At 49.9% G+C, this 22,712-nt stretch overlaps 1 protein-coding gene across 1 annotated transcript; it reads right to left on the minus strand.

The window, feature by feature from the left end:
- Positions 1-4,948: 4,948 nt before the first annotated feature.
- Positions 4,949-6,661, minus strand: H1-10 (H1.10 linker histone). Its single transcript, XM_019717194.3, has one exon. It carries the CDS (start codon positions 5,959-5,961, stop codon positions 5,329-5,331), a length of 633 nt encoding a protein of 210 aa, XP_019572753.1. The 5' UTR covers positions 5,962-6,661; the 3' UTR covers positions 4,949-5,328.
- Between the last annotated feature and the right edge of the window lie 16,051 nt (positions 6,662-22,712).

A 22,712-nucleotide genomic window follows, 5' to 3' on the forward strand; every position in this document is an offset into this window, starting at 1 on the left:
AAGCTGAACAACACAAATTTTAAAGGGCAGCCAGGCTGGGGCAGGGCCCCATTACCACACTCCTTAGCCCCTAATGGAGGCAGCCACGAGAAAGATAGGAGCTGGGAGGAAGGCAACAGAAGGTGGGCAAGAAAAGGTGGGCCTCTGGAAGCACGTATCTGTAGGGTGCATTGCACAACACTCTGGAATCCTGATCTCTGCATGGAGAGGTTGTTACCTCTGGTGCAGACCCTCAAGACCGGAAGGTTGGGTGTCTGGCTTTCACCATTTAAGGCTTCCTTTGTCTCAGTCTTCTTCAGGACACCACCATCCAAGGCTTATTTTGTGAAGCAGCCAGAAGGACCCTCATAGAAGATCGAGTGATAAAGGGGAGACTGCAGGCCACACTGAGCTCACACATGATTTTCTTTGGCCCATACAGTATTTATTTTTAATTGGGGTAAGATACACATAACATAAACTTGACCGACTTAACCATTTTTAAGTGTACAGTTCAGTAACGTTAAGTATATTCACATTGTTGTGCAACCAATCTCCAGAACTTTTTCATCTTGCAAAACTGAAACTCTGTACCCATTAAACACTAACTCTTTATTTCCTCCTCTCCCCAGCCCCTGACAACCACCTTCTACTTTCTATCTCTATGAATTTGCCTTTTCTAGATACTTCATATAAGTGGAGTTATACAGTATTTGTCTTTTTTGTGTCTGGCTTATTTCACTTAGCATAATGTCTACAGGATTTATCCCCTGTTGTAGCATGTGTCAGAATTCACTTCCCCTTTAAGGCTGAATAATATTCCATTGTACATGTAGACCACATTTTGTTTATCCATCTGTTGGACACTTGGGGTGCTTCTACCTCTCGGCTACTGTGAATAATTCTATTTCAGTTATTTTGGGTGTATACCCAGAAGCTGGGTCATAGTAATTCTATGTTTAATTTTTTTGAAAAACTTCCATACTGTTTTCCACAGCAGTTCCACCATCCTACGTTCCCACAATAATGCACAAGGGTTCCAGTTGCTCCACATCCTCACCGACACTTGTTCTTTTTTTTTTTTTATAGTAGCTATCCTAATAGGAGTGAGATAGAATATATTTTTGTGCCCACATCTTAAAAATGGGAGGTTTCACAAAAAAATTAAAGTTTGTAGTTTCCACATAAAAAATTCTTGAGAGGTGCCTCGCCTCAGATGACCAAGCCTCCTGTGAGACCACTGCCAGGCTGATGCACTCTCCCACACACCTGAGTGGCCCAGGACACAACATTCCCTCTGCCTCTGGAGGGAGTATTTAGAAACATTTCATGAGGTGCTTTCTGAAAAAATGGGAAACTCTGTCCACACTGAGCCACTATGCTGTTAGGTTGGTGCAAAAGTAATTGCGGTTTAAAAGGTTAAAAATAATTGCAAAAACTGCAATTACTTTTGCTCCAACCTAATACCTAGCAACAATCATCAGGACTGGGTAGTCACTACCCCCATTTAGCTGCAGTCTGTCTTCCAGTTGGCCAAACTGCCCTGTCTGGCCTGGTTCCTGTGCACCTCTGTGTGTGAGACCCTGGTCTGGTCTCCCCTCATCCTCATCACACACAGACCCATTTTATAACGGAGAACTATAATGGCTTCGTAATGGGTCAGCTTGTCTAGACTGAACTACATTTCCCAGAACTCCCTTACATGTATGTTTTCTGTGAAGGGTGGGTCACAGGGCAGATACTTGCCAGATTTGGAAGGAAGCAACCATTTTGGTTGCTGACCTGCTGATGTACCTCCTTGGTGTAGAGTAGCAACTAGGTCTGAAATTATATTTTTCCATGGATTCTCCTTCAGTTTTTCTGAAGGAAACCCTCATCACCAGAGGCAACAAGAATGGACACGTGTTATTCCATCCTGGGGTTACAGCTTGTGCTACTGGATTTCAGCCTCATGATCTGTACCTCCTGTCTGGGTACCTCAAGCTCCAGCATCAGTCAGAGATCCAGACTTACAGAAACTGCTTAATCAGTCCCACAAGTGTGAAGTCTGCAGGCCAGTTCCCTTTAGCAAATCAAATAGATAGGTGTGTGCCTATATCCCTTTTGGTTCTGCTTCTCCATTGAACTCTGATATGGGAAACTAAAGACACACTGACAGTTCTTGCCTCATGATCTCTCAGTCGACTCGCTGCTTTCACCATTCCCCAAACTCAGGAGCTTTTTCCATACCTGGGGGCCTGTGCTTGTGCTGCTCCGGCCTGGAATGTCTTTACCTGGAAGCTCCTGGTTTATCTGTCCTTCATGTGGCTGAGCTCCTCCAGAATAGGGAGCAGTTCTAATAGGTCTCCATCCCTGCCTCTGCTCGGCTAGTATGTGCTGAATGAACAGCTGTGGACTAGGCCCTTGATATGAGACTGCAATCTGTTCTCCCAATACCTCTGCAAGTGTCACTACCCCTTTTGCAAGTGCAAGTGGCCCCAATAGCAGTTGCTGCCTTATGACTTACAGAGCACCTCATTAAGTAACATCACCTAGTCTGATGCCTGGGACACAGAGATTTCCGTACCCTTTTGTTGAGTGCTCAGACCTCCCCAACAGGTCTTGTGCTTCAGTGTTAAGCCCTGCCCTGGCAGAGGGACAGGTTCAGTTAGTTTGGTCCATGGGAGTTAACTGGGTGAGTTGCTAAGGCTGGCTATGTCTTTGGGTCACACAACCATCCCTGGGACTGAAGAGGTCAGACTCCCAGAGCCATGTGGCCTAAGAGTAGGGTGGGTAGTATCCCCAGGGGGAAATTAAATTGTTCTTTATTATGAGAAGAGTGGGAGGCCTGCCCCAAGGGCTGGTCCACTTAAGGTAAGCCTTAGGGTGGTGTAGACAGCAAGCTAGGGGCCCAAGTCATCAAGGAACTGAGAGGGGGTGACAGGAGATAGGGGTGCAGCAGCATCAAAGCAGGAGGCCACTGGGAGAGCCAGGAGGTGTGAGCAGTAAAGGGAGGACTTTGGTGGGAAATATGGAAAGGCAATGTGGAATAAGGATGACCTGAAAAGGTATTTGGGGGAATCCTGGAGCTCACTGGATATCCTTAAAGGACAACTGGTCATCAGGGTGGGTGGTTTTGGTTAGGGAGGGTTCCAAGAATGGGATGAAATTCAGTGTGAATTGTTGGGCAGGATGGAGCAGTATGCAAGTGCCAAGGTCCCCTGCAGTAGCCCTTCCCAACCCTCTCTGAATCTCAGAGCCACCAGGAAGCTGATCGAAAAGCCAAGTCCCAGGCCTCAGCCCCAGATTCTGACTTGGACAACTGGAGTGAGCCCAGGTGGCATCTGGGCTAGGTTTCTGGTTTAAGGAAGGAGGGTGAATTCTGAGGAATCACATTTGACTGGTCAGGAGCAGCATGCCACAGAATCCTGGGTAGGCTGAGGCCTTTCATGGTCTCTAGCTACTGGTAGCCTGCTGGCTGGCCCTGCAGGCAGTATGGGACAGGACCTGGGCTGACACAATGTCTTTACAGCTTGGAACCGAGCACATTGCCCTCCCCTCCCCCGCAGTCAAAGCTGCAAAGTAGATGAAGCTGTTACTAATCAGCAAGTGGCCAGGACATGGGCTGGCAGGGTGGGTGGAACTGTCAGCCCTGGCCTACTACTGTTCCAGTCTCTAACTGAGGCCTACCTGTTTCCTGGATGCCCAGTTCCCCAGAACCAAAACAGCCACAGCTAAGTCTAACATCACATTTCCTCCTCTGCCCTAATAACAGTGCTTCCTGCTACCAAGAGTTACAAGTCTCCACACCCAGGTCAGAAACCCATCTTCTCTCTGAACTTCTGCCTAGAGAATAATGTTATGTTTTAAGCAGTGTGTGTGATGGGAAGGTCAAGCAGGGCAGGCACTTGTGCTGGTTTTACCCACTGTTGTGTCCTCTGGGCACAACATAGGAGACAGGTAAGACTCAACATTAGCACCTGGGCCTGCAGTTCCCTGAGGCAGGAAGCAGTGGGAGGAGCCCCCACACAGAACATTAAGAGACTTAAAGAGGGAGTGGAGTGGCCACTTGCCCCATGTAGGGTCTGAAAGGTGGTAAGTGGTTGCAATCTGCCCTGTGATGACCCCACTTTGTCTGCCAAGGAAGGATAGTAGCTGCCATGCTTGGCTCAGGGTTACCAGCAGGCCAGGGGCTCTTCCCCAGTGGTGCTCATTCTCCTCCCAACGTATTGCCCTTCCTCCACCCACCACCTGTATAGTCTCCTACACAGGGACCAAAAGATCCTCTGCATTTCTCACCTAACCTCAACCCAAGCCTGCCCAGCTTGATATGTACTGCCCACTGTTCTAGAACATTCCCTAGGTTTTAGGATTGTCTAAAACCTGTTTTGCGGGGTTCTTTTCATAGGAACATACCAGAATAGGCCTCAGCCTGCTGCCCAACTGGACAAACTATTCCAGGGCTGAGGGTCATTCTTCCCAATTTTCCCAGTAACCCTCCAGTCCATCAGCCCTCCAGATTGGCCAACAGAGAGGATCAGTGCCTTTCAGGCCACACCTCAGATTGTGATCAGTGAGCCAGAGCCCAGGGCCTCATCCCCACTATCTCTGCCACATCAACATAAAGTCACACAGAACTCTGAATAACTAGTCTGTGAGAAAGCCCACCCTGATGTGCCTTTGTAAAAGCTGAGGGGCCCTAATCAGTTAACCCTGAAAGAGCTCCGTTTCCCCCACACCATGGTGGGGAGGGAGGATCCTTGTCGGGACCGGACTAGCTTATCGCCAGCATCTTTCCAACTGTACTCCCAGGTCTGTCTCCTGAGGATCCCTTCGAGTCAATCAGCAGCCCCCCCACCCCCACTCCGAGCTCCTGGCCTACCTCCCTAACGGATGAAGCCTGTGGAGGACTCCTGGAAGTCCATCATCCCATTCAAGATGCGCTCCGATCACGCCCATTCCTATTTCACTCGTAAGAAAACAAGAGCGGTTCAAAGGTTTAAACGATTTATTGTGCCCCCCAAAAGGCTAACAGGATGAAGGGAAGCGCCGCGTAGGCCCGCGCGATTGTTTGTCGCACACCCAAAGGGGGAGAGAATGGGGAGCCGGAAAGGGCGCCTAGAGGCCGGTAACCATAGTGACAGCCGTTGCCACCGGCGAAGAGCCAATGAAGGCGTCGCCAGAGCCGTTTCAAAATCTAAAAGCAAACACACAAAAAAAAGCTACCACGGCGGGCGGGGGATGGGAAGGAAGGAGCGACCCCGGGCCCTTCGCTGCGCTCAAGCGGCCCGGACCGGGGTAACCGTACAAAACTACATACACTTGGGGTACAAAAATCGAACACCATGCCGACCATGCAGGCCCGCGCGCTCACTTGCGGCCCTTCGGCACTTTAGGGACGCTGGGCTTGGCCGCCTTCTTCACCTTCTTGCCCGCAGCCGCCGCAGCCTTAGCCTTGCCGCCTTTGTCCTTCGAGGCGACGCCCTTCTTGTGCGAGCGCTTCTCAGGCTTCTGGCTCTTGGCAGGATTCTGGTCTGAGCATCGGGTGCCGGCTGCGCCTGGGGCCGCCTTCTTGGCCTTGTGCACCGCGGCCGCGGGTACAGTGGCGGCCGCCGGGACCCCGCGCCGCTCACCGCTGCCATCCAGCTTCTTGCGGTTGAGCTTAAAGGAGCCATTGGCGCCGGTCCCCTTCACCTGCAGAAGCGTGTCGTTTTGCACCAAGGCCTTGATGGAGTACTTGAGGTAGGTGCGCCCGTTCTGCTGGTCGAACCACGCTACCTTCTTGGCTTCCGTATAGATCTTGGCCAGCGACGAGCCGTTGCGCTCGCCCAGCCTGCGGATGGTCTCCACCACCAGCTGGCTGTATTTGCCAGGCTGATTCTTCTTCTTGTTTTTCTTCTTCTTAGACGGAGACAGCGCCGCCGAACCACCAGCTTTAGCTGCCTTTTTGGCCGCCCCATCGGCTGTAGTCAGCGGCAGGGCCTCCTCGAGCTCCACAGACATGGTGGCGAGCGGGTTGGTGGCGGGAGGAGCGCGGAAGCCCGGGGGCCGCGCGGGAAAAAGGAAGGCGAGGGGCCGAGGGGGTGCCGGGGGGCTGGGGGCGCGCGGCGGCTCCAGGCGGGAGCGGCCGCGGCCGGGCCTAGGGCCGGGCGGCAGGGCTGGGGTGGGGTGGGGACCCGGCCAGCCGGAGCGGGCGTCCCGGGCTGGGCCTGGGCGGGAGCCGAGGAAAGCGTTGGGGTAGTCGGGTCGAAGCCGAAAAACTGTCTAGGAAGGTTGCTGCTACCGCTGCCAGAAACCGCTGGGCGTGCGCGCTGCGCTCTGGCGAGGAGGGCGCCCCTCTCCTCTTTTATAGCTCCGCGGCGGACCACGTTGAGAACAACAACAGCCTGGTCCGAGCCAGCCCTGACTTGTGCTTTTTGGAGCCCCTTCCCCGGCTGCTGGATTCCTGGACCGCCCCTCCCCCGCACTGCTGTGATCCACCTTTGCGACCCGGGCAGGCCCCGAGCCCGAGGCGCCGCGAAGAAGCGTCCTGCGCCCGGGAAGGGCCCGCCATTAGGGAACGGAGGAGTGAACCCTAGGCTGCTGGAGCGCTAGTGGAGGGGGGCATCAGGTTTGGGGGCGAATAGCGCGGGTTCCGGGGGAGGCCCCAAGGCTCTGAGCTTTGCGTCCGGCAGCCAAGAGTGCTTCACGGGCACCTAAGCCATGACCGCGTCCCGGGAGCCCCAGGCTTGCCCACAGGACCAGCTTTAATTTGTCCGAACTAACACAGGGCACGCCCTCACGTGGTCGGCTGGGGCAGTGTGACGCGAGGTAGGACATCTAGGGGGCCTCCGCCTTCCAGCCACGCACCCGCGCGGTCTTGTTATGCCTCTCGGGGCCCGGGTACAACACGGGAGGAAGCAGGGGAAGACTGCAGTACTTGTCTAGGGAGATTTCCTTGCCCCCTTCACCTCCCACTGCTGATGCTCCAAGTACCCTATTTTCTCGTGCTCAAGTACCCGCCAACTGTCCCCCCCAAAGCCAAGTGTGGAGGCTTTTCCCAGCCACACCCCTCCCCCTCTCGCTTGGGGTGGGAAATTGAGAGACAGCTCTTCTGGCAAACTCCCACACACACACACACCGCCGATCCCGGGTACCAGAAGAAGCCCTCCGCGCCGAGGATGGTGACTGTGAGCTCTGCTGGACCCAGTATTGGGGGTACAGAGGAGACGCGGGACAGTCTCCAAGCCAAAGAAGCCTCCACTTTGAGGAAGCTGAGACTGGGAAGACACTCAGGGAGGACAGCTGAACCCTTTGGAGTAAGTGATTAGCCCCACGACCGTGGGGGCCAGTGACATCGGTGCAAACAAGAAACAGTCCCCTGAGGCCCGTGTATGGAGGATGGGTGGGTAGGACGGGAGGCTAGATAATTAAGGATCCAGGGTGGGGAAAGGAGGAGGCAGTGAGGTCCGTAAAAGGTGAAGGTGCGTTTTGGGGACTTATGTTCCAGTAGACCCCTTTGATCAGGTGTGGTGGTCCCCTCCTCTCGTGGGAACTCACCCCATTCACAGTGTTTGCACAGCCCCCATTTGCCCTCGGAAAAGCTAGTGAAATGAATAAGCCCCAGAAGAGATATTGAGGCTCCGAAAGGTGGGGTTTTTCTTGAGGGAGGGTTCAGGAGCATGGAGCTAGGAAAGGGCTTCTGACCCCACGACAGTGAATACACTCCATAGGAGAGAGAAGATAGATTGTATACCAGGTCCCTGCAAAGAAGTCCACAAAACCCTCTCCCAGGAAGGAGAACCCCCTGAGTGGACTGTCTGCTGGTGTTCTGAAAGTGCCACTGAGCTGAGCCCTGGAGGTGGCACTGGGGAGTGGGAAGCATCTTGCAGAGACTGCACTGCTTAAGCAAAGACCGAGTTCTGAAAATTCAAGTTGTGTAGGGGCTGGGGTTTGGGGGCCCAGCTTCATGGAGGATGAGAAAGAAGCTGCAAGATGGGGATGCCTTGGCCCATGGACAAGTGTCTGCCCAGGAGCTGGAGAGGTGCATGAGGGCCCTCTTGAGGTGGACCAGAGTACCTGGAGATGGGATGGGAACAGGGAACAGAGCAGCTGGCCTGAGGTGGAGGGGAGGTGGACAGTGACTACCTAAGAGGGGCACAAGCTTGAGTCTCAGAGCAGAGGGAATGTTCTTGAGCCCTGGGGGAGGCCTGGCCATGATTGGAGGAGAAAAATAAGTGGAGGGGGGCACAGCAGGCAGGCAGCATAGCCCAGGCCATGGGAGAGAGGATACACAAGACATGGCTCATAGTCCATGCCAGCCTGGATGAGTTCCTTGGCCTGCCACTGAAGGGGGTGCTTTTGTCAAGAGGGGGGCTGCCTGTGGACCAGGGTGCAGGAAGGCTAATTCTAGGCTTTGGGAGCTGGCAGGAACCAAGTGGTTTCATCCCACTGGCCTCATTATACAGATGAGGAAACAGGCCCGGAAGAAGGGTTAGTTAGTGGCTAGGGTTTGGGGTGCTGCCAGCCTTCAGGGATGCCTCTCAAACTCCACACTCCCAGGTAGGTAACTCCCTTGCCACCTTTAAGGAAATCATGGGCGGAAAGCCTGAAGTGGCCAATGAAAAATTATAAAATGTGAGAAAATGAGCACCTGGAAATGTCAGGGCCTAGCAGACACCCCTTCCCCAGGGCCTGGCCAGTCTGGAGTGCGCTCAGGGAATGAGTCCTCTCTCCCTAGGTGAGCTCATCCAGTCCTGGGACTCCAAACACCACCATATATATTGATGACACCCTGTTTCTGTCCCCAGCCCTGACTTCTGTGTGTCTCCTGACCAATAGACTCCGGCATCCAGCTGCCTGCTGCTGTCTCCACATATGTGTCTTGGCTAAAACAACTGATTTTCTCTTGCAAACCTGCTTCCCCAAACTTTCACAAACTGTTCTAGCCAGAAAGCAAGACACCCCTCTGATTTCTTTTTTCCTCTACCCTCTCACCCAACCCATTGTCAGGTCGAGCCCCACATTCGTCCACTTCTCCCCAAGCCACTGTGCTCTCCACCCTTCCCCTCTGGCCTCTGTAGTCCGCAGCAGCAGAGGGAGCAGCTAACAGAAGTCCAGTCCTGTGCATCCTGCCTCTGCTAAAAGGCCTCCAATTCTTATCAGACTTAGGATAAATCTGCACTCAGCCACACTGGCCTTTATCCTCATACCCAGGGGGCTCCCACCTCAGGGCCTTTGCACTTGCTGTATGGCTCCTTTCATTCAGATATCAATCCTTAAATACCTCTTCAGAGCAGCCTCCTCGGGCAGCTGTGCTAAAATACCTCCCTAGAATTCCTATTATCACCTTTTATTTTCTTCATAGCACTTACCATCTAACCCTATTTTGCCTATTGAGTATTGGGAGTTCTCTTAAGAGCAAAGCTGGATCTGCCTTGCTCCCTGCTGGACCCCAATCCTGGGCACACCCTGCCTGCCTGATGCAGCACCTGCTCACTCTTGTCTAGGCCTGAAGACACAGGTTTGCCCGAGCAGCAGCAACAGGAAGGTGGACTGGGAGTCAGGAGCCCCTGGTTTGGCTTGGACCTTGGCTCTCCCACAAACTCCACGTGTGATCCACAACTCCCCCCATACTGCCCAGCCTCTGTTCCCATTTGTGAAAAGGAGTTGGATGTGTAGAGTTTGAATAACCCAGCTTTGACACTTTGATTCTGGACTTCTGAATAGAAATATATGGCCTCGAGAGACGTGGACCCACGGAATACAGCCTGGCTGGAGGACAGGACAAACCAGAGGCCCAGGTGTCAGGGGAGCAAGTCGGCAGGGCCTAGTGGAAAGCCCAGGATTGGAATTACAAAACTGGGCTCTGCGCAGGCTCCTGTGTCTCTGTGGGCCTCAGTGTTATCTGTGAAAGGGTTATATGCATAAGAGCTCACACAGAGTCACCTTCACCTGCAAGGGTTTCTGAAAGCGTGGGCAGGAACCCTGGGGTGGGAGGGCGCAGGAGGCAGAGAGGTGCTGCAGGAGTCACCAGCCCTGGGGATGGGGTTCAGAGGCCCTGCCACCTGACGGCCCCTGGCCAGGGAAGACGCAGTAGGCTTGGACCAGGCTGCTGAGAATAACAGATGAGGGCCACAGTATGTCTCCCCAAAATGTGTTTTAAATTGAGAGGTTGGCTCTAGCCCATGTCTAGGATGGGAGGTAGGGTAGCAGGACCCAGTTTGGGATTTAAAATGTGAATAGGCATTTAATACTTTTCAGGGTTTAAGGAGAGACAAAAGGAAATAACCAAACAAGACTATGGGGAAGGTTGCCTTTAAGATGCAAGTGTATATCGTGAAACCCTAAATGGGGACATTGTTAGGGGCCCTGGCCGCTGACACCCTGTGAGACCTTCAAGGGGCTTGCAGGTCTGACTAAATGGGGCGGATGAGTTGCTGCTCAGGCTGAGAGGATGCGAAATGGGACTGGGATAAAACAGAGTTCTTGGAGGTCCGGCTTGGAGGGAGCCTGATGGTGCCTCTTGTCTGAGTGGGGGTACGGGTTAAAGAAGTGCTGGGCCCCACCTCTGCAGGGTACTGAGAAAGGGGCTGGGAATTGAGTGCTCCATCCACCTCCCCTTCTCGTACCTGCTGGTTTCCAACTGCCCAAGCTTAGGGCACCAGCAAAGTAGGGGCCCTCCAAAGGGTTCTCATATAATAGGGTGTTTTTGTTTTGTTTTAAAGAATGGATTTAGTAGTACTCATTATGAAGAAACCAGACCTTGCAGGAGTTCACACAGCATCAGTGCTATCTTTACTTGGAATCATTGAGAAGGCCTGTGTCCCAGTCTCCGTTTACTGCAGACCCACCCGCACAAGTCTGCATTATTCAGCCTCAAGGGAGGTCTGCATCCCAGGGACTATGGGTGCCAAGTAAGAATCCCCAACCTAGACATAGGGCCTGATTACTGTAAAAGTTGTGGATGATTGAAGATTTGAACCTGTCACCTTGAACACGAACAGTTACTCATCTCCAGAAATAATTTAACCACCTCCTCTTCTTGGTTCTCCAAGAACTGTAAAGGTGACTGGACTGGGCAGAGTGGTGGCACAGAAGAAAAGGGAGGTGGGGGCCCCAGCCTGCCTTGGGCCCAGTTCTGCTATAAATTACACTGTCTTTCCCCAGGCATTTTTTTTCTTTTTACTTCTTTGAAAGCCAGTTAGTTTTTTCTCAGTTATTCATGGTATGAAACCCAAGTGGTGTAGAAGGATATGAAGCGAAAACAAAGTCTCGACCCTCAGCCCCACTGCCTTGATAATGGCCACAGCTCATGTTGGGCTTACAAGCTGGACCTGTCCATATGCATACATCTGAGAATGGCACTTTTGTGCTACTTGCAAATGAGAGATAACACATGCACTTCTGCATCCTGCTTTTGTTTATTCTGGGCATCTCCATCACTTCATCTGGGTGTAACTTGTTCTTTTGAATAGATGCAGAGTCCCACAGCTGGTTATGTTAAATAAACTCAGAGTTTATTTAACCAGTCTTCTTGATAGTCATGCAGTGCTTGTACAATGGGGCAACTACTATCCTTTATTGACTGGCCCTGAAATATCTACAGGATTTATCCTTACCAATGGGTTTCTCTTTCAAAGTGAAAAGTTAATTCTTGATGATGTGTGACCAGGTTACCCTCAGAGCATGCACCCCCTTTTCCTCCTACCCATGCTTGCGTCCCCATCTGGGGCCTGTTGCCACACATCATGCCACCTTGGTGTGAGACCTCAGGATTTGTTTTTCATCCCTTTCACATTTTGTGACCAACCAGCTTGGTTTGCCTGCATCCTTCCCTGGGCCCCCATTTCAGGCGCTGCTATCACTGCCAAACCCTCAGTGACCCAGCCTCTTTCTTCTCCTCAGGGCCTTCCTCTTCATCCCCACCCCTCGCCCCCACTGCCATCTCTTCTGGGCCAGGCACAGTCTCAGCCACCAGCCTTTTTGGGGGGCTTGAAAGCATGTGATTTCATGCCCCCTTGGCAGTCTGACTTCTGCCTGGTTTTCTAACTTCATCTCCCATTCTTCATTCCCACAAGAAGTCAGCCTCCTTGCCCTCTGTAGCAACGCTGAGGAACCCAGCCTGACTACCTTTCACTCTGTCTCACCAGAGACTTGACTCAGAAGCCTCCCCTGCCCTAGTTGTCCTGGGGCTTTTGCCCAGCTCTCTGGCCTGTGGGTGGCACAGGGCCTGGTGCTGGAGCTCAAAAAGCTTGGACCAGGGGTGAGGGGTGAATGAGGGAATGAGAGGAGGAAACTAGAAAATGGCTTCTCCAGAGCCCACCCTTAAACAACTGCCCAGACTCCTGCTCAGGTTCACCCTTGGGTGGGAACAGTGGCAAGAGAAGCTCAGAGTAGCTCAGTCATTTAGGAAGCATTTATGGAATAAAAGGCCTCTGGAGGAGAGGGAAGCCCCCACTGTGTCTGCTTTGAAGGGATTTCCTTTACTTTGGGGGCCAAGGTCTCCTAGGTACAATCCCGAACCTTCCCCTACCTGAATGCCAGTTTAGAGGCTCAGAGAGAACACTAGCCCAGGAAATCTCATGGACCCACACAGCCTGTCGGTAGCAGCCTCGCCTCTGTGGGAAGGAGGCTCCCCTCAGGCATGGCTGCCACTATTGAGCCAGGAATGTCTTCTAGCCTCAGACCTGTGGTAGAGCTTGACATCTCTTCTCCAGAACCCCCAAGGTTTGAGGCCCGGGGAGCCAGGACAGGATCAAGAGACCATTCTGACCAGGGGCTCCAGGCGACCAGGACAAAACTTGATAGAGAAACAATCTTCCAGTGTCTTCCTGTGCAGTCAGCTCCAGGCAGCCTGCTCTGGCCACTGCTGCAGCAGGATCCGTCTTGGCTGAGGTGCAGGCAAGGGAAGCTTGGCTTTATCTCTCTTATAAGCAGCCTCAGTTTGTGGAGACTGTCTTCCTGGGGAAGAACTGAAAGCCATAAAGGGTGTGTGAGTAGCCTGAAGCCCAATGCTCAGCAGAGTCGGGGACACCACGCAGCATGGCCCACTTGCCAGGAATTGCACATTCTCATGGTGGGGGTATTTCTATCTCCACTGTCCCGAGGAGGAAACAGGCTTAAGAGAGATTGGGTAATACTCCCAGTGTATCTGGCCAGGAAAAGATAGCAAAGCATTTGCTGTTTACCCCATTTCAAGTCACCCCTCTGCCATCCTCAGTGTACTTTCTAGTATTTTGTTTTATACCATTTATCACTTTCTGAAGTTATCCTATTTCATGCCTGTCACCCCACTAAAGCAGGGACCCTAACTCACTTGCTGCTCAGTGTCTGGCACACAGTAGACACTCAATAAATATTTGTGGAATGAATGAGTTGGGATTCAAACCCAGCTAGGGCTTGGTGCATTTGTGCTTCCTGTCATAGCACTAACTACTTACACAGGTTCCCAACTCAAAGTGTCTGTGCTAGGCTCACTAGGCCACCTGGTAGAGCAGAGGCCCCACAGGGAGTGACACTTTTGAAAAGCCTAGTAGAAAGCCTGCTGTGACCTTTGCAAGGCTTACAATTTTATTTCAGTTATTGGCTTGTCCAATCTTGTGGAATCATGGAATTCTCTACTAGTCAAGGACGGTGAACAGCTGCCCTAAGAGTTTCCTCCTGAAATGAATTGCACAACCTCAAACCAGATTCTGTTCCCTGCCATCATCTGAGGGGGGCTGGAAGGATGGGGATGCTATGGCTCCATGGGGTAGGGAGTAGCAAATGGACTTGCCACTTCAGGAGGCCACTGGCCTCCATCATCATCTGTCTGGTCTCCCTGCTTCCTCCGCCCTGCCCTCAGTTCAATCCAGTCCTTTCTCCACTTAGAGGCAGCCAAGGTAGCCTTTTAAAAAGTGAACCAGAGGGCGGCTGGTTAGCTCAGTTGGTTAGATCGTGGTGCTAATAACACCAAGGTTACCGGTTCAATACCCGCATGGGCCATGTGAACTGTGCCCTCCTTAAAAGAAAAAAAAAGTGAACCAGAGCTTGTTCCTCTCCTGTTCAAAACCCTTCAACAGCTCCCCCACCAGGCCCTGCAGCATCCGGGCCCTGCTGACCTCTTCGACTTTATCTCCCTGTGCTCCTACCCACCCCCGGCCTTCTTTCACTGTCAGGTTCATCTTTAACTGACACCATGTTCCCTGTGCTATGGCACCAGCTGTCCTGCCTACCTGAATCTTCCTCCATTTCTCCAACTCTCGATCTCCACAAGCTCCTTCAATCCTGTTATCCTGATTTCTCATAAGTTTTCTCTAACTGAATTATCTTTTATTTACTTGCTTAATATCTGTCCCCCTACTCCCAAGACCTTGTCTGTCTTGTGTAGCATCAAATGATGAGAATCTAGAAATTAATCTAACTCTTGGCCCGAATCAGGACTCAGAATTGTATTTGTGGTAGGGGGGAAAAAAACAACCAAACCAACACCTAATCTAGAGCCTGACTTAAATGACTCTCAAAATGTGTTCCTTTATTCCCCTCTAATCAGGTAATAATTTTGAGGAATCTTATATATAATTTTGTGGCCCTTGAGGAACGCTTTGGGACCATTGAGGTGTTAAATGGTAAGGGTCCTCAGGCCTGTCTTACTGACCCATCTGCCCACCCTCCATATTTCACATGAAGCAGTTGAGGCCCAGAGAAGAGGCAGGCACCAGCCAGTACGTTTGGATTATACTCCAAGTCTAGTTCCCAGTCCAGTGCTCTGGCCCCACCTGACTTCTCATCTGTCCATTTCGCTGGACCCTGTGAAGGGGAAAGCAAGGCCAAAGAGAAACCACAGGATGGGAACAGGCACCCAGCTGAGTGACTCCCTTCTCCGGGTGTAGCCGACAAGCATCGGAAGGCTGTCCATCCAGGCCAGGCCCCAGAACCTCGCTTTACTGGGAATGTCTCAGAGAGCTGTTTAGCCTAAAGAAGAATGTGAGGCATGTCTGAGCACTCTTCTGACATCTAAACTGCCTTCTGGACCTGCCCATCTTGTACCATCTGTCCCCAGAAGATTGAGAAAGCTTCAAAGTGGGTCTTCTTGTTGCCAGATCTTCACAGAGGCCAAGGTTTTCAAAGCCCTCATTGGATCCTGTCTGCCCCCACTTAAAACACTCAGGCAGCTTCCCATCACACTTAGAATAAAATCCAAACATCTCCCCACAATTCTGAAGGCCTAACAAGGTTTGGGCCTTGCCAACCTCACTCCCATTCCTTCCCCATGCCCCTTCATGGCCTGCTTTTCTGTCCATGCGGTGGACAGCTGAGCCCAACCCCACTGTGCTGCCTTTGCACTGCTGTTCCCTCTCTTCGCAGACTTTCACAGGTCCCACCCCTTGTTGTTACTATCACCTCTTCAGGGAAGCCCTCCCTAAATACCCCATCTGAAGTAGAGTTACCCCCTCCCATCTTTCACCATCACTTTTCCATGTTTTTCTTCATAGCATTATAGCTACTTGGAGTTTTTGCATTTATCCTGGTCTCTCCATCCCACATGAAGGTCAGCTCCTCTGTTTTATGTACCACCAAATCCTCTGTACCTGGCACACAGTAGATGCTCAATAAACATGTTTGAATAAATGAAATATGAAGAGCCCTCATGGAGTACAAAGATTTGGCCTGTTCTTTTCTGCCCAAAGTATTGAACTGGGTGTCTGGAGAGCCTGGTGGTGAGGAACAAGACAGCATCTTCCCTCGTCCTCCCATCTGACATCTTAGGATTGTGGGTGAGCAGCTCACCCTAGTTGAGGACTGAGGGTTTACAAGGTGGAGATGACTTGTATTGGTCTATCTTCCCATCCCCACTGTACGCTCCCCTGCAGAGAGACAGGCAGTCTATGCTGGGCCCATGTCTTCTGCCCAGTGCCCATTTGAAGGGTGGCTTGGTGTGGATGTTGATAGTATATGCACGCCAAGTGTGGTCTTATGAACAGCTTTGGATCTGGGGAGCTGGAATGGTTCTCGGGATGGACAAGATCTTCAACCCTAGAGTTAAAAACGACCCATGAGCATGTTGCATAGTTCGGGTAAGTAACAACCAGGGCCAGAATCAATCGTTTTGGAGGCCTTTGGGGACATAATGAAAAAGATCTCTGGTATACATCTGGAAGATGTTTAATGCTGACTTGGGAGATTCTGGACCTCTGAAAGGATGGTGCCACTCATTCTCTTTTTCAGGGGGATATGGTAGTAGGTTCCCAGCTATCTCCATTTTCAGCTGCCTAAGTCCAGAGCCTCACCAGAGTGGGAGGGCTGGTCTCCCAAATAGCCCCTGCAGTTTCAAGGGTATGCCCACATAGTTTTCAATTCGGTGCTCTGGCACGCGGGAGGCGCGGCCCTTTCTGGTCTTTGCCCAGCGAGGCCGCAGAGCCGGCGCTGGCTGCGCGGGCAGTGGCAAGACCGCCACCCAGGTTGTTGGGCTCCGCACAGCCGTTAGGCGTTGGGCGCGCGCCTCCCCAAACGTCACCGCACCGCTGCCTGGCCCCACCCATCGTCTCCACTGAGACCCGCACGCTCTCTGGCGCCCACCTCTCAATGACAGTGTCCGAGGCTATGTTCCCCGGAGCTGCGCGCCCTGCACCGGTCGACTTTCTCGGCTTCTGGAACGCCTGCCAGCTTAGTGGGCTGGCATCTCGAAGACTTGACAAATCCTAAAACCACCGGAGTCCCTTATTGACATGCAGACTCCCTTCTCTAAGGAGTCAATAGGTCCAGGGAGGGACGTGGGAGGCTCTATTTTAACAAGGTGATCCTTATGATTGATGATCGGCCAGGGTTGGTAAAGAACTGATCCAAAGCCTAGAGAGTTGGGAGCCGTGGGTGGTGTTACTAGTGATCCCGGACCTGCATTAGAGCTTTCCCTGGTGGGGGCCCCAAAGCCAAACCTCAGGGGTTTGTCCCCTGGACACAGATGCTCCTGATAACTTGCCCCACCATGGGGCTGCAGTGACAAGGATAGAAGTCCCAGGGAAAGCAGTCCTGCTTCGGGGACTGCTTCCCCTAACTCCCTTAAATCCTGGCCAGCCCATCACAGAAGTTCTGCAAAGCTGACCATTGTCTTTGATCTCTGCTGGGAGTCTGAAAGAACATTGTAGCACCCACCTGTGGTCCCTCCCACCTCAGGCTAAGCCACATCTAAGCCTGCCAAGGAGAACACTTGTCATTTCACAAGACCCCCTTCACAGATTTGTAGATGGCCAGAGTTCCAATAGAAGACCCAGTGAGTTAAAAATATACTGGGGCTCGCTGGCCTGGAAGCTGACTTCTAGGGTGATCTGGTGAAGTGAAAGCTGGTACATACATGACTTACCTACCACAGTGCCAGGTAACAAAGCTGGCTTCCAGAATGACCGTTTAACCAGTACCCTGACCATTCCTGAGGCTGCCTTCAAAGCCTGTGCAGTTGGACCGCCAGCCCCTGTGGTTACACTGGACACTGGGAACCGGTGCTTCCCAGACCTGCCTGATCATAAAACCACCAAAGACATCTTCACAGGTAGAACTACCACACTCCACACCTCAGTGCCTTTCTTGTTCATGCTGCCCGTACATCTGTCTGGGATGCTTTTTAAATGTTGTCCCAGGAAGCCAAAAGAAAAAACCAAAACAGAAGACAAAAATATTTATTTTATGTGTCCCAGGGTCCACAAACTCGTAGGCCTACCTGGACAGGTAGATAATATAAAGAATGAAGTGGTTTGTGAGGGATTTGTGACCTGGAGGTAATTGTGGGCCCATGAGGGGGCAACTGAGGCCAGTCCTACTTGCTGTGTCAAGCAGAACGTACCGTGTTTACCCGAAAATAAGACTTAGCTGGACCATCAGCTCTAATGTGTTTTTTGGAGCAAAAATTAATATAAGACCCGGCCTTATTTTAATATAAGACCAGGTCATAATATAATATAATAGCTGGTATAATATAATATAATAATATAATATAATATAATGTAATATAATATAATAAATACTGGGTCTTATATTAATTTTTGCTCGAAAAGACGCATTAGAGCTGATGATCCAGCTAGGTCTTATTTTCGGGGAAACACGGTAGGCCCAGGGCTGCAAGATATTCTAAGGAGAAGTGGAAAAACAGTGTTTTAAATATGTAATCGCTTGTTTTGTTTTTTAAGCATTGGAATATTCAAAATTTAGATTAAAGAAAAAATTGCAAGAAGTAAAACAAAACACTTCTGCAGCTCAGGGTTGCCCCATAGGCATATTAGCAACTTTGGACTTTGTGCAGATTCAACCCTGTCTGCCCATGACCTTATTGAAACTTCATTTAAACACCCTGTGTGCAGATCCCTGGACACCCTTTTGCATGTGAATGGTGCCACAAAGATTCCTCCATGTTACTGGGGCTGTCTGCCCCATAAGTCTGTGAGCCCCCTGCCTTACTCAGTTTCCTGACATTGTTCTCCACTTCGTGAATGCCAGGAAACTTACTGCTGACCGGGGACAAGTGGCTGGCCAAAGATTCTTTACCAAACTCATCTTGCAACCCAGCCTGGAAGAAGATGCCCCATGAGAAGGAACCAGCCCTGAGGCCGGCCCCTCCACATCTGGGCCTCTTACCACTACGTGCCACTCAGCATTGCCAGGCTGACCACCAGGGTGCTCTCTTCTCCCTTTAACTTTCTGCCCCAGACTTGGAAGCAAACTTTCTCCAAGGCTTTTCTTGCACTTCCAAACCAAGAGATCAGGGGAGAAAGCAACAGTGTAGCAGTCTGTCTTCCAGTGATGCTCCTGGCAACTTCCACAGGTCTGGTTCACAGCTAGCTCTGACACTCCCAAACCCAGTGCCAAAAAGCTGCAACTAGTTCTTGGACCCATTTTTAATTGGCATACGTGCTAAGTAGCAACTGTCTTTGTTCATCATCCAGCACCCTACTCAAGTGCACCAGTGGTCAGCTCAGGGACCACATTGTTCGAGAGAGCCCTTGCCTCCTCCAGATCCAGCTGTGGCTTCCCAAAGGGATGTGACAGCCACAATTTCCTCCAGTCACCATACTCGTATGCACACAGTAAGGGGCATGTGAAGAGCAGTTCTGCAGGCTTCCCACCTTGATTAAGAAAGGAGAAGGGATTTCTCTTTTTCTACACAGAAATACACAAAGCAGAAATAGAAATAAAACTCTGTGCTCACTAATAGTTGTCTCTTGCCAACCTGTCATCTGACAGGACTATAGATGCTGGAATACAGTGACTCCAGCTACTTTCCTAGTTCTGTAAGGAGCCATGAACCCAAAGCTTCTGCATATTCACCACTATTCAAAAGCTTGGTTCTCAACCCCGGCTACACACTCAAATCACTGGGTAAGCTTTAAAGATACCACTGCCTTCTCCTAGGCCAATTAAATCCAAAACACTGAAGGCAGGGCCCTAGCATGAGGATGTTTTAAAATTCTAGCTCTCTAGGCATCCAAGGCATCTCCAGAGTGGAGAACGGCTGCCTTAGGACACGTGGAAATGTAGTTTTGGTAGCTTAGGCTCTGCTGTGTGGAGGAAATGAGCTCCAGGGGCTCCCAGTGGTCAAAGGGGCAAGCTTTCCAGCATCCCAGTTTCCAGAATGCCCATGATGGTGCGAGCCATTCCAATGGTAGTGAGGCTGGGAGAAAAGGGAAGGTGGGGGCACCACACTTTCCTAGACCGTTTCACAGGGAGGGAAGGGTGCCTGAGTGTCATTCTCTTTACCCCTCTGCTCCCAGCTCCTTCCAGAAGCAAAGCTGGTAGTCTTGCCCATAGGTTATCTTAAAGCAATAGCCAAAGAAATCAATCCCTCCTTACTCCTCCCCCCAAATATTGAAAATATCTCACACTTTCTATTCACACAAGGGAGTTGCAGTGGAAGGCAAAGCAGTCAGAACTCAGTAGCTCTCTCTACCCGGGTTGAGGTGGTCAGGTAGATGGAAGTCTCCAGCTGGGGAGAAAAACCTTGAGCCACATCCCCTGGCCAATAAGCAACAATGGGCAGACAGAACCAATGGGCAGGAGAGATAAACGGGACCAGGGAAAGTTTCTAAAGTCCTGCAGGCCCACTAGTTAAAAGAGCTGTGTGTGTGTTTGGGGGTGGGAGGGTGGGGCAGGAGGGGAGAGCTGTCCTATAGTTAACTCTAACTCATTATCATAATAAACACTTCCCTAGGCAGCGATTTAAGATGCCAATGAGACATGTGACACATGAAGTAGGTACCCTGAGTAGGCTCAGTGCAGGACCCAACTCAACATATTTTGGGGAGGGGGGAAAAAAAGAGGAAGTGGTGGCCCCCAACCCCAAGAGCCTATAAAAGCCATGGTACCTGTAAGCCTCTGAACAACACACCATTCTTTTTTGGAGTGTATTCTTCTTTGGTATATCAAGCTTTCACTTTAATAAGCATTTCTCTTTGCAAAACTGTTTTGTCCACTCTCTTGATTTCTATCCTGACAGGGGCAAGGACCCCTGCGCTGCTAACAGAAGGATTTACAGTGGTATCTCGGTTTCTAACGTAATCCGTTCCGGAAGACCGTTTGAGTTCTGAAATATTCGAAAACAGCCGACAGTTAGGTCTCAGGATCTTACACTCAGCCGAAGCCGCACGACATGTTTGACTTCCGAAGCGTGTTCGAAAACCGAAGCATTTACTTGCGGTTTTACAACGTTCGTAAACCGAAATGTTCGTCAACGGAGACATTCGAAAACCGAGGTACTATTGTATATCCCTTAGTCTTGTATGCTGTGTGATTTTGAGCTGACACTGAAAAGGTGTCCATTCTGGGAAAAAGCACAGAGTATGGAGGAAGTTTGAGAGCAGTTGCAGAGGAAGCTGGGGTTTTATTGTGCGGCTAAGCCCTATTTTCAGGTTCATGGACTTTAGGAACTAATCGCCTTTGACCTTTTTAGATCAGCAGTTTCCTTTTTTTAAAAATAAATTGTACGTAACATAAATTTTACCATTTAAAAACCTTTTAAGTGTACAATTCAGTGGCAGTAAGTATATTCACAATATTGTGCAACCATCACTATTTATTTCCAGAACTTTTTCCATCATCCCAAACAGAAACTCTTTAACAACTAAATACTAACAATCCATTCCCCTTGCACCCAACTTCTGTTCTATTATTAGTCTCTTGTGATTTTTCCTATTCTAGGTGCTTTCATGGTAAGTGGAATCATATATTTATCTTTCTATGTCAGACTTATTTTACTTAAAATAATGTCTTCAAGTTTCATCCATATCATAGCATGATTCAGAATTTCATTCCTTTTTGTAGCTGGATAGTAGCATTCCATTGTATATATAGACCACATTTTGTTTATCCATTCATCTGTTGAATCTTGGATTGTTTCCACCCTGGCTATTGTGAATAATGGTGCTATGAACATGGTGTATGAGTATCTCTCTGAGTCATCAGCTTTCAATTCTTTTGGGTATATATGTAGGAGTGGAATTGGGTCATATGGTAGTTCTATGTTTAACTTTTTGAGGAATGGTACAACTATTTTCCACAGCAGCCACACCATTTTACATTTCCTCCAGCATGCACAAGTGTTCCAACTTCTCCACATCCTTGCAAACATGTTTGGTTTTTGTTTTGAATGATAACCATACTGATGGGTGTGAAGTGGTTTTCATTTGCATTTCCCAAGTGACTAATGACATTGAACATCTTTGCATGTCCTTACTGCCTATATATCTTTTTTGGAAAAATGTCTATTCAAATGTTTTGACCATTTTTGAATTGCATTGTTTGAATTTTTGGTTATTGAGTTGTAGGAGTTCTTTGCATATTCTGATATTAATCCCTTATCAGATACATGATTTACAAAAGTTTTTTTTAATTCTTATTTTTTTCAATTTTTTATGAATTAAAGTTTATTGGGGTGACAATTGTTAGTAAAGTTACACAGATTTCAGGTGTACAATTCTGTAATACATTATCTATATCTCACATTGTGTGTTCACCACCCAGAGTCAGTTCTCCTTCCATCATCATATATTTGATCCCCTTTACCCTCATCTACCAGCCCCCTCCCCCCTTACCCTCTGGTAACCACTAAACTATTGTCTGTGTCTGTGAGTTTTTGTTTCTCATTTGTTTGTCTTGTTCTTTTGTTGTTTTTGGTTTATTACCACATATCAGTGAAATCATATGGTTCTCTGCTTTTTCTGTCTGACTTATTTCGCTTAGTATTATAATCTCGAGATCCATCCAAGTTGTCAGAAATGGTACTATTTCATCTTTCCTTACCACCGAAAAGTATTCCATTGTGTATGTATACCACAACTTTATCCATTCATCTATCAAAGCACATTTTGGTTGTTTCCATGTCTTAGCCACCATAAGTAAAGCTGCAGTGAACATTGGAGCACACATGTCTTTATGGATAAATGTTTTCAGATTTTTTGGGTAGATACCCAGGAGAGGGATTGCTGGGTCGTATGGCAATTCTATTCGTAATTTTTTGAGGAACCTCCACACTGCCTTCCATAGTGGCTGCACCAGTCTGCATTCCCACCAACAGTGTATGAGGGTTCCTTTTTCTCCACAGCCTCTCCAACACTTATTACTATTTGCCTTGTTGATGGTAGCCATTTTAACTGGGGTGAGGTGGTATCTCGTTGTGGCTTTTATTTGCATTTCTCTGATGATTAGTGATGTTGAGCGATTTTTCATATGTCTATTTGCCATTTGTATGTCCTCTTTGGAGAAATCTCTCTTCAGGTCCTCTGCCCATTTTACAATTGGGTTGCTTTTTGTTG

Source organism: Rhinolophus sinicus, chromosome 4 (assembly GCF_057876585.1).
Source record: "Rhinolophus sinicus isolate RSI-liver-muscle chromosome 4, RSI-T2T, whole genome shotgun sequence".
NCBI lineage: Eukaryota > Metazoa > Chordata > Mammalia > Chiroptera > Rhinolophidae > Rhinolophus > Rhinolophus sinicus.